The 13,088-nt window shown below is 32.7% G+C and overlaps 1 protein-coding gene across 2 annotated transcripts in view; it reads right to left on the reverse strand.

Moving 5' to 3' along the window:
- Skap2 (src kinase associated phosphoprotein 2) overlaps positions 1-13,088 on the reverse strand; it is a 173,514-nt gene that overhangs the window by 153,670 nt on the left and 6,756 nt on the right. For both annotated transcript variants that reach the window (XM_047560671.1, XM_047560670.1), the window contains exons 2-4: positions 10,075-10,180; positions 9,434-9,459; positions 1,192-1,299 (exon numbers count right to left, since the gene is read on the reverse strand). In XM_047560671.1, coding sequence (XP_047416627.1) covers positions 1,192-1,299; positions 9,434-9,459; positions 10,075-10,180 — 240 coding nt within the window. The remainder of the gene's footprint in view (positions 1-1,191; positions 1,300-9,433; positions 9,460-10,074; positions 10,181-13,088) is intronic.

Consider the following 13,088-nt stretch of genomic DNA (forward strand, 5'->3'; position numbering starts at 1 on the left):
AAATGAAGAGAAATGTACATCTTTGTAAAAGATAAAAAGGAAATATAAGAGAAAAAATCCCTTATTTTAAAAATAGAAATTAAATGTAAAACTCAACATAAAATGGATATGATTATTATTGCTACACATTGTACAAAGTTCTGGATATAAAAAAAGATTGTTTTGTTCTGAATCAGTGGTTAGAATGTTTATCACTTATGCATGTACTTGACTTATCCCTGTTCTGCAATAGACATAATTTTATACCTCATAAAAGCAATTTATGTTTCCAAAGGGAATAATCTGGATAACATAAAATGTGGAGTGCTCTGTTGCAGGAAGCATATTTTCATTCAGCAATTGTATTTAGAGATGGAACTGCACAGTTTGATCATCATATAGTGGCAGAAGACATTACTCATTTCTATGTCTATGTGAAACTTTGAGTGCCACAAATTAATATGCATGGCTAATTTATCGATACACATTCTTAATTTATAACTATATATCACCCTTATAAGGTTTCTATCATGCAGATGCACTCAATTGGCTATAACAGAGAAAGCACATGCTGTACTAAAACAAGTTCCATAACTTTGGCAACATTCAATAGTTTTTAGAAATTACTAAGAGATAAACAATCAACTTTATTACTAGTTCAATTAATACAAAAATATTATAATATTACTTCATAATATAAGGCATTTTTAAGTGACAATCAGAAAAATGAAAATGTGTTTTAAAAAAAGCATTTGATAAAAATTGTCTCAATGTGAAAAGGCAATGTAAGAATAATTAATTTAATATTTTATTAACTCATTTTGCATGAAGTTTTCAGAAAAAAGCTAAAAACCTTTTTCATTATTTATAAAATAAATAATACAGCAAGCCATTAAGAAGCACAATAAAATTAAACAAGAATTTGATAATATTAAGCTAGCCAACAAACTGTTACTAATAATATTCGCATGGTAATGCAAAACACTCTCCTAATATTCTAAAAATTTCCTAGAAAAAGAAGCAACTACATTTTTAGGGAAACCTCAACTAGGACCACTAGAGAGAGCTCTTCCGTTCCTTAAAAGGTTCTGGTAAAGGTGAGTTCATGGAAGCCTCAGCCTTCAGCTTTCTGATAAGACCACTACCTCCACAAAAAGCACTGCTTGGTGTCAAAGTGGCAAGAGGTAAATTCTATGGAAAAATGTCACATACCATCAGAGGGGGCTTCGTCATCTTTGTCATATCGTTCTGAGGCTAATGAAATAGAGTCTGGAGGTCCAGCAAAAGGGTCATCATATTCTTCCCCCTCTTCTGCATCACCTGTAAAAGAATCAGAGAAATGCCTTCTATAATTTAGCCATCTGAACTAATGGCTAAAGAGTTAAGTTTTACTATTAAGTTCAGTCACTGTAATGGGAAAACAAAACTTTCTGAATGAAGTTAAAACAGGTCCTATTTTAGTTTGTATTCATTGTTATGTAAATGTGGTCAGTTTCTCAAAACCAATAGACAACTGCTTATTTGTGACACAAAAGGATACAGTCCCTAAATTATGATGGCTTCTATAAAGAATTCAAAATGTAGAAGCAAGATAAAACAAAGCATGTACCCAAAACAAATAAAAAATTAAAATATCAATACCCCCAAAGATGCAAAGTACAACAAAGAAAATAATTCAAGTAATTCCATTTACCTACTCAGTAATTTTGAAAAATGATAATGAGAAATTGGTGATGTGAAGCCATATGAACACTTTTTATTTCATTAAAAATCACAGGATTACATTAGGGTAGATTAAAAAGAGTTGTATTTTTAAGAGTTGGAATCCTTAATGGGAAAACAGATTTAAAACTCATATAATCCTTTTAAAATTCAAACGAGATGATTTACACTTTGTGTTCATTCAGTAGTATGTTGTTACCATTTTTAAAAATGTTCTGGCCGGTTTCATACTTGATTTTAGGTTGGTTTGTTTGGGGTTTGTCTGCCTGTTTGTTTTAGGTCATTCAATCTCCCATGATAAGATCTTGTGGTTTGGGTTTTTTCCATATACTTAGTTGAAATAATGTTTTAATAAAATGCTGAATCAGCAATTTGCTAGCCCAGTAATATACAAGCACTCATTTTTTGCACAGATTCAACATTAAAGAAAAAGTATGTTTAATACTATTGTCAAGTATCTAACCGTTAACAATTCAAGTTACCTGTTGCAGATTCAAGAGAAAACCAGCCATCTCAGGGGTGATTCAAAAGTCCTGGTGAAAATCCCAGCAGGGAAGCCTAGAGTTCTATAGTATTACTTTTGGGCCACAGTTTTTGGGCAGACCCAGGTTAAAGCTGTTAGACTCTTCAAAAGGATGTCCATATCCCCTGACACCTATTTTTGCATGGGTACCTCCCTATTTTCCAGCATAGGAAAATTTTGATAAAGCAAAGAGCCTCTTTTAAGACATGAAGACAGCAAGAGCAGAATACAGGGATGGCTATCTTGTTATTCTTAGGATTTTACCTCTAGGTGTACAAAATATGATGATGGTTCTTCCCTGATTGAAATTCCAAAGAGTACACATAAATACTTCTCATTCTTCAGATTTCAACTTATCTTTCTTTTGACATGTTCCAAGTACTTTTCAAAACACTCAGTGATCCCTTCAATATTTCTCTTATGAAAACAAGAATGCTCAGATATCAAATATAAGGTAAGAAAGAATGTGAAAAACAGCTACCAAAAACATTTTGAACAATTTATGATAGTACATGGAATATGCAATAGCAGAGGTCACAAAATTCTCAAGTTACTTTCAGTTGCTAGAGTATCCTTATATTCTTAAGAAATAACTTCTATACTATGAATTTTCTGAGGATGTCTTGTACACACTAAAACAATAAAACTTGCTGAATTTTTTAAAATGAAGGTATCAGGATACTTCAAATACATCATCAGAACTTAGCACTTAGTATATTATGCTGTTATGACTACCAAAGAATATATGAAAAACCAAAGAAAATATGAAAAGCATTTTTTAAAAATTCATATTCTCAGGTTTAAATTTCAAACTCTATGTGGAAATGAATGGGTAATTTTAAAGCTTTGAAAATCAACAGTAGTTTATTATCCTTTGATAATGTCCACTGTAAGTTTTTATGTGTACACGTGTGTAAAGTATATTATATACACATACATACACATAGATGCACATACCAATCTACATTTGATATGTTATGTATTATGCATATAAAAAGATCATTATTAGGCTGTGAACTGAATATTTAATAAAAGAATATTCTAAACAAATTGGTCACTGATATGTTGAAGACTTCGGTGATTTCTTTTTTTAACCTTTTGATTATAAAATTGTCTTCCATTTTGCCCATTCTAAGAAATGCAGTTAACTGAAAGTATTATTTTTCAAAAAATCAGTGTGACATTTATCTGAGAGAAAATAAATTAACTACTGCTATTGGCCTGATCGCTTCCCTCCCCATCCTCACACCCAACTTCCTTTGAATTCACTCAGAAAGTAAAGCAGCAATGTGGCATCGTACATGGAAGCCCCTTTTTAACAACTGCATTAAGAGATACGTACTATCACTTTTCATTGTGACCTTCCTCATCTTACTGTTGGCCTAGTGATGGATGACCCATCCCTTTTCCCCCCTCACTAATCTTGTTTTTCAACCAGTAAAGTAAAAACTGCTGTCTTATAGGGAGCTTTAACTGAACACAGGGGTCGCTGTTGAGTAGTGCAAAGCATTTTTCCTCCCCAGGGGCTAAGTATCTGAAGCTTTACCTGCAAAGACTTCTATAAATTAAAGGGAAATGTTCAACTTGAGTTTATGTAATAAAAAGCTGAACTCCAAATCAACAATGGGCATCAGGTAAACGTATCCAATACAATTTACAGACATAATTGAAAGCATTACAGACTAATCAGACATCTAAAAGAAAAGCATGCTCAAATGAAATGTCTACAGAATCATTAGTTGGCAGCCATTCTATTACAATCGCACATAATGTCAGTGGTGCCTTGAGCCTGTGCCAATGACAACAGCATAAATTTTGCATCTCATTTCTGTGGTCATAAAATTAATGATCAGTTTAAAAATACTTCTTTGTAAAAGTTATTGCGCAAAGAAAAGACATGAATGTGTCCCTGTTATGTACTCACAAGGATAATTATGGGGTTGTTGCTCATTAATACTGTTTCTTGTTTCCCTAGAAAAGCATTTGATTTATCCTACAACTTTCAAAAGTTTAATTAACGATACAAAGTTAACAGCCTAAAAGACAATAATCCAAGGCTTTCCTTCCTTTAATTTCAGTGGCAGCTTAAATATCACAACAGAATCGACATTTAATTGTACCACAGCAGCGTATTTCTCTGATATCTATTTTTAAATTTATAATAGTTGGGTTCAAATTGCTACAGCTCATCATCAATTAACATTTTCCTAAAAGCCTGGAAAGGTGGCCCAAGATCGACTCAACTCTGCTACCACTGATCTCTACTACGACTGATGGTGAGTCACCCCATTTACTGCTTGTTCTCAAATACAGTGCGATTTTCAACAATCAGATAAACATTAAATATCTAAAAACATTACATCTCTAAAATTTAGTACACATTTTATCCACACTCTAAATACTACACTGTACCCTACAGCCATGTATAATTATTAAACATTAATTTAAAAGAAAAAATAACAAATTAATGCATACAATTTAGATGGTAACTATTCTTTTCTACATAACATGAAAGACAAACTTGAGGGGATTAGTCCAAATGAAAACAAATTAGTTTTGTCTCTCTACTCGGTTAAATTCTTTACTTGGTTTACTTGTCTGATCTAATTTTAGAATTAAGCATTTAACTTGTAATTTCCTAAGGGAAGTTGAATTCTTAAAAGGATATAGGTCACTGAAAAATAAGAAGATCCTCCTCTTAATTCTTCCACAATAGGAAAGCTACTTTATAGCACGTAAATAGTAAAGACAATTTCTTACACCGAACTGAGGCACAGCTTTAAAATAAGCACACTATTTCTCAAGTACTGCCTCAGAAATAGACTTCTACCACTACAGAGGCCCCAGAATCTCAAACATGCTGACCACATTTGTACAAGGGCAAGGGTGGGGGTCGGTGGTGGAAGAAAAAAGCTGCAAGTTATCTGCTCAAATTTCATCGTGGAGCCAACTTTCAACAGAAAATGTACTATATTAGGAAGACTAAGGGAAAGGAAATTAAACATCATCCAAACTTCTGACTTTTCTGCTACTCTTAAGGATTCCATTAGGACAAACTAAAATAGATGCCTTCTTACCTAACAGTACTGCTATTTTTAGCAAGTTATTCAGTCCATTGATAAACTTAAGAAATAGTACAAATGAGAAGGTCAAAGGAAATTGCTTTCTAAGTAAATCTATGCATATTTAACAATATCAATGAAGTCTTAAGGGCATAATCTATTAAATAAATTTTTTGCAATTAAGAGGGCAAAGAGTTTTAAAGGAGAAAATGGGTTTTTTTAGCTGTCCCATCTGAAACAATATATTCACATTTTTTAAAATGTAGACACTAGGGCTGGAAGTGTGGAACAGTGGTTAGTGTTTATCTAGCATATAAGAGGTCCTGGGTTCAATCACCAGGGCCAAAAAAAAAAAAAAAAAAACTGTAGACATTAATATTTTACAAATTTGAAAGCCATTCTCTTGAAATAATTATCATTTAATATGTATGCCCTTCTTTAAAAAATTTATAATAATTTCCTAAAAATTATTTTAGAAGTGAACTTATGAGTCAAGATTAACTTAAATCTTCTTGACAAATTAAGTTGAATTAGTGAATATGCATTAATATAATATTTACTGAACACCTATTATGTGTCATGAATAGGTATTTTCACATTGTCTTATTTCAATAAATCAGTCTATAAAGAAAGTAAATCACATCCAAATCATCACTTGAGCAAAATGAAACTATAATAGAAGGTCAAGATACAAGTACAGCGTAAGTAAACATTTTTTATCATGTATCTAATATATACTAGAAAATTCTAGTTAAAGTTCAGTCAATAGACTTTACTCAAACAGTAATCTATTCTCATTACAAAAATAATTATTTCAAATCACATTTAAGAGTCCTAGGATGCTGTTATGTGACAGAACAATTAAAAAATAATCACACAGCATAATTCCAGTGCATGGAAGAAGGATATGTTAGAGAGTTGGGCTATATTGCAACTAGGAAACTCGGGTTAGATAGTTATTCTGTCTTTCACAATACTTTGAGGTAAGAAGGCACTCTCTAGATAAAATGAGCAATATTTCAAGTGAATAACAGAGACTAGGTCAAGCAAAATGTGTTTTAGCTAACTGGATTCAAATCATTTTTAAATGCAAGTAAAATTAAATAATTCGGAAAATCAACTGATAAGTATTCTTAAGTTCCAGTTTGTCAGATCTCTTTGATGCAGAATCTAAACTGGATCATATAAGGAGATAAAAGGAAAACTTTCATAAATTTAATAAATGAAAAGTGAAGTTTAAAACAATAGTTTTCTATGGAAATAAATATAAATAACAAGTAGAAAATTAGTTTAGTGAACAAGCTTTATTATCTTGGAGCCACTGTAACAAAACAAGTTTCTAACAATATAAACTATTCTCACAAAAAAAGTAGAAATGAAAAAAAAATCCTTCTAAGATCTATGCAGTTTACTATATCAATAATCATGTCAGTTTGATTAATTAAAGAATTCAAATACTTCAAACTAGTAATTCTGTATTGTTAAATTTCAGAATGGAAAATTTTAGCTAAAGTGTAAGGAGGAATTAGGATGGGAAGGAAGGACACACAACAGACATCTGTACATTAGAGAGATTAAAAACTTTTTGAAATTAATAAATCTGAATTAGTTTATTTAAGACCTCTCTGCCTGGCTCTTTTTTCTCCCAATAATGGTATTAATATGGTATTTAACTCTCATTTTAAAAATCAAGAATATGAAATGGAGGAAAACAACTTTGGCTTACTTCACTGTGACCCTATTTTGATATGAGAGAAAGAAACAGGAAAACAGCCAAAAGGAATTCTTTACAGTTCTCCCTGGATGAGGACAATCTAAAACACATAGGGGAAAATATAAGAGGGGAACAGTACCCCAAAACATACTTAGGATTGAATCCATTCAGTGTAGAGATCTCATAATAAATTCCTATTGTAAAAAAGAGAAGTGTCTTGAATAATCACTTGGCAATTATTAAGTCTGCATCCTTTATTCTTCCTATAAACTAGAAAATAGTCTTTGTAGAACAAAGCTAAATATACTTGTAGGGTAAAATGACTTCTCATATTCCTCCCAGGTATACCTCCAATTTAGCCACAGGCTTACTTTTGAGCACTCTTGGTGATTAGTTAACTCAATACAGCAGTATTGAACTACAAATTAGTTATTCAGAGGAAAATGATTATGGTGAATCTCTGAATTCCACATTATTTGAACTCTTATCCTCAACTCATTTTTCAATTTCCTTCATATAGTAATATAAACTTTCATTTTCTTTGGAGACAAATAATGCATCTCAGTAATGTAATTTTAATATCCACACACCTGAACAAGTTCTAAAACAGAATTCCAAAGGGAAAGTTCCTACACTATTACTGAACCATATGCAATTATAGAATGACTTCATATTATCATGCTTTCTTAGCTTAAAATTTTTTAATATACACACAATTAAGCCACAATGAAGAGTTCAATAAATAATCACCAGAACAAAATATGCCTTTTAAGAAGATAGGCAGAATCAAATATCTAATATTCCTCTATAAATAGTACACTGTATAAAAGCTATCATAATTAAAATGTATGAATTCATTTCTATATTTGACAAAGTAAAATACAACAGGATTAAGTCCATAGTTTAGAATTCACTGTAGAACACAAAAAAAGTGAGTACTTGGGGAGAGAAAGAGTCTCCTCATCTACTCTTTTTTTAATAGTTTTTTTTTTTTTTAAAAAAAACCTTAATACAGAGAGAAAAAAAAACCTCATTCCTTTCAGTCACACAGATCTTGACAATTTAATGTGAAAAGAAACTGTGACTTCTTTTTAACTGATTTTAGGTTTGTCTGGTAGGTTTGTCTGGTTAAGTACTTAGTTTATTAGAACTGTCATTATTCTCTCATCAGTTGGCACAAATGTGAATTACTCTGTGGGTCCTGCTAACTCCAGTTGGAAGATATTATACTGTTTCTTCCCCAAACCCAGAACCTAGTTCAGATCCTGGTCAAGTGACCTCATATTATGACCCTCATACCAGCATCCACAAGCTAGAGGTCATGACCTATGAATTAGCATCAGGGAAATTAGGGCCATACTGAGTTCCCCTTACAGAACTGAAAACATGAAGTATTAGGAACTTCCTATGCTTTTCCTGATATAGTCTTCAGCGTGGTAAGCAGCTGCCCCTCAAATCTAAAGGAAGACAATCAGTCTACCAGTGTTTTCACATATTTCAAAAACGTAAAACTGAATTCTCATCTCTAAAAATCTCTATGAAACAACACATTTATTCAAATCAAAAGAACCACAAGGAAAAAAAAAACTAGCATTCGAGAAAGATTTTACTCATGTTATCAAACAAAAATTTACAGTTTTTATTTGGGGGTTTTTTCCCCCCACAAATGGTTGTTTTGTTTATTTATAAAGTCACATCCTAAAAATATTTTTTAAGTAATAAATAGTCTTCAACAACATTTGTTACAATATGCTCCCTGGTGGTAGAAGGCCTCTGTCTGTAGCTGACAAAAGATGACATGGGAGAGATTTTGGGAAGCCTTCAAGTATCAGGCCCTGTGATCCCCAAATCTCGTGGTCTCAGGCATAGAACAACGATGTCCTTGGAGTTTTTGCTCCTCCTGAAGCACCTGCTCAACTCTAAGACTTCATTTCTCCAGGTCAGGGCACCTCACTTGAGACCCCAGGTCCCCAGGCACACAGCCACCTGCTGTGTTTTTAAAGTATCCTTCAAAAATGTGACCTGTGAGCACCCAGCCACAGGCCCTTCTGCTTCTGCCATTCTATAAAATAACCTCTGCAGTATTAAACAGCACTGGGTTCATATCTCACCACTGCTTCACTAAATTCTTCCATGTGTAACTGCAGGTATATACCTGTCCTAACAAATTTCTGCCACAATGAACTCTAAGAAACATGAAACCCAAGAATGTTAAATGCATATGATTTCTCCATCAGAGGACTGCAATCGATTCTTGATATGCTTTTTAATTTTTTTCTCAGCAGGGGGAGCTAGCACTCTCATCTTGAAGGTCTAAATATATAGCCCGGAAATTTAAATTTTGATTCCAACTATCAAATTTCAGGATATGTTAGACTATTCTATTGAAGATCTCCACAGAGGAAAAAAAAAAAGTTCAAATTTGAAATTTACCTCTGTCTTGAAATTCCTGAAGATAGCTGCAAAATGAAGAACATTACATTTTAAAAGGGGGTTGGCAAATCACAAGAAGGTATAATCAGTGGCACATTCAAATCTAAAATCTATATTACAAATATGGAGGGAGAAAAAAACTATTTCCTGTGCTGAAATGACAATTCCAAAATGCTTAGTGAATTTATGGTGAAATTATTTTTAAAGATCTAAGTACAGTAGTAAAATGAGACTATATCTTTAATACCTATAACATATGTTTATTCCTTTAATGTAGTAACAAAAGGATTCTCTTTTCAGTGTATGAGGTATTTTCTATATTTATATTAAAATCATCAATCTACTCATGTCTTATCATTTAAACCAAATATACCCTCAGATAATCAAAATAAACAGTTGGATTTTGCTAGAATGCTTAGAAAAATACACAGTCAAGAACCTTCTCAAGAAAAGGGTATATGATAAGTATATTTGTGTTTAAAAACTGGTGGAAATATATTTTTGTCCTTTAAAAAATACTTAACACAAACAAATGAACATAAAAATTTAACTCCATGATAATCAATTCCTTATTAAAATCAATTCCTAATTACAAAGTTGCTTCTAAGCAAAAAATCAGTAATTAAAGGCAAGTGACTTACATAGACTTTACATCTTTTATCTTCTTAATAAGGGATTCTCTCTTTTCCTTTGCTTTCTTGGATAAATTTTCCCCTCTCAGTGTGTCTGCTACAAATGTTTCGACATCTAAAGCATGAAATGTAAGAAACAGGATACAAATTATAGAAAAGAATCATTTTTTGTGAAAACAAATACAACAATAGTTGTTTCTACATAAAAGCATTAATATCTGTAGAATTCAGTCTAGTTATTTATCAACCCAGAGTATAACCGTTGAAGTGTGTTTCAAATACTAAGTTGGACAAATCTGTTTACCACTTAGCTAATAAAATGTGTATGCTATACTTATGCTTAGCACAGCAAATGCTATCTGAATGTTTGGCATCATTAAACCAGAAAGAAGCACACAAGTTTTAATAAACTATGGTGCCCATAAAACAAATTCTCATGTAAAAGCAAGCTTTCACGCATGTGTTACTATCATTTTATAGTACTTTGTGAGTTCCTATATGAACAAGTCATTCACAGCAGTATATCAATATAAGCTAATGTCTCTGGCAAGGGTCTGTTTTTCTCAGTATAATCCACTTTCAGGTATAAATAATATGTAATGCTTTGAAAGAAAAAATAAATCCCTTTTTTCTAACCAAGATTCCCAAATCACACCCTGCTCCTTACTACTGGCCCCACCCACTCTAGTCTCTCAAATAAAAAAGAAAACCAGCTGTGTAGTTCTGTGCTCTTGCTTCCTGCCATAGTGTTTCCACTGGTATACTTCTTACATAAAGGAAGCAGAAAAAACAGATTCTTCTGCTATTTAAAAATATAGTATCCAAGAATTAAGATTTCTAGGACCCCATATAACATTCCCCACAGCCTCTTTTTCAAAATTTTAGTAAACTCCTAAATTATTTTCTTGTCTGGTTCTCTCTTGTGTAAAATTTCAAGAAGTCCTTGCTCAACTGATTTTTATAATAGTTTCATTCTCATTGTTTATGAAATGTCATGTACCTTAGATTAATTTTACTTTCAGAATTTCAAAGTTCATGTTGAAATATTTAATAAAGAAGATACTGTTAAATTTTTTAACTAGACATGGCTATAAATCATCCATATTTCATATTGAAGATATATATGTATGTTTTACTTTCTTTTATTTAACTACATTGTCGCCTAACACACACTGATAGAAGGATGGCATCAAAACATAGGATTGCATATAAGTAATGCAAAGCAGTATAATAAAGAATCCCTCAACTATACTTATAATTAACTACTTAAAACTAACATATGGAATAAAATGTTTATAATCGATTTTAAATTCTTGATTAAAAAAGTATTTTGATCCAGTAAGGAAAGTTGATTAAATTATTATACATTCATTACAAAAGTGTAAAGGCATTTTTTCATTAAGTCAAAATGACAAGTGAAAGAATTAAAATTTAATCTTGTAATAATTTTTTTTAAAACAGCTTATGGTTTGAAGTCCATTAACAACTAATATGTTAAAAGTAAGTATCAAAATGAAATGGAGGCAAAATGTTCCACCTTCTTTTTCCTTGAGTTGCCCATATTTTGAAGAGGGGTCAGATATAATCCAGAACCAGTGCAAAAATCAGACCCAGACTTCTCAAGTGAGTTTAAAATAATGAAATTTATGAGAAGCTTGTACCCAGAGGAGCAAGCAACCTTTGGACGTTCAGACATTAGCTGAAATGGAAAAGATCATTGACTTCCCTGAGATCCATCCAGTAATATTTCTTTAAAAAAAAAAAAAGTGGAATAAGGAAAGGGAGTAGCATCCCCACTGCTGATGGTTCCTTCCAAGTGGACTCAATACTTGAGAGAATCACTGGCACAATGACTGGTGAATAGTCTGCTTAATGTTATTTTCACTCAATGTTTGTCTTTAATTCCCTCTTCCACGAGTATTTAATTGCCTATTTTACATTTTCATTATACAATCCAAGTTTAAACAAACAAGATGTATTTTCTATCTCTGGAAGCAATAACACAAGGAATTGCAGCTCAAGAGTTATTTCTTTTAAAGGTCATTTCAGTTCTATACACATTCAGAAAACAAAAAAGGCTATAGTATTCTATGTAGTATTTTCTTAAAGACTCCAAAAATAAATTTTTTAATAATTCTTTAGATGCTTCTATTTATGAGAAAAGATTTGTGGAGAGTGTGAGATTCCAGGGGGCAAAAAGTCAGTATTTTTTGAGGGGAGGGGATTCAGAGATTGGATAAGGAAAAAGATCTATACTTTTAGAGAAGTCTTTTAAATGTATTTATTCTCAAGCTTCTCCCAGAAAAGGGTTTAAAGCAACCGGAAGAATTTAATAAACAATGACTTCTTTGGTATTTTCTCAAAAGAGATGTAGAGAGTAGGAAATGCTTAGCTATTTGTTTGAATAAATAAGAACTTTAACTGGAAGCGGTTCCTGCTATAATTTGTTTGTTGTCAACAGATTTGGTTGTCTGTTAAGCTTTTGAAATCCAAGTCATGGCTTAAAATCTACACTTCGCCCTTTTATTTTCAAATCCAACTAAACCAGTGTCTCCTAAGCACAGGAAGCTCCCTGGATATGCGGGCAGCCTTCCGCGCCGTGACTGTACCGCACGGACCTGGCTCCCCAAGCGCAAAGACACAGCAAGCACAGAAAAGAAGTAACTTGGGCTTTCCTAGGAGATGCTCCGGGCTCTGCCCACCGAGAAACTCCACCCTCGACCCTCAACCCTGCGGAGTGTTAAAAACCAGGGTTCCCCATGCGCCGAGCTGTGAGCAGGAAGAGCTACGGGTTTGGGGCAGCGCCCTCGCCAGACAAATGGGGCTGGATCTGCGGCTTTGTAGCTTAAAGCCAGGGCAATATTTCAAAAGCGAGCAATAAAAGTCTTGGGTGAATCAAGCGCTCCTCTGGCTGGATGGGAAAGAGATTTGAAGCTTTTTATTGTGCTCTAAATAGCCCTGCAAACGGTAAACTAGCGAGCGCGGTAAACTAGCAAGCGCCTTAGCCTTCTTTTACCTTCCTT

The sequence above is a fragment of the Sciurus carolinensis genome, chromosome 8 (assembly GCF_902686445.1).
Source record: "Sciurus carolinensis chromosome 8, mSciCar1.2, whole genome shotgun sequence".
Lineage (NCBI taxonomy): Eukaryota > Metazoa > Chordata > Mammalia > Rodentia > Sciuridae > Sciurus > Sciurus carolinensis.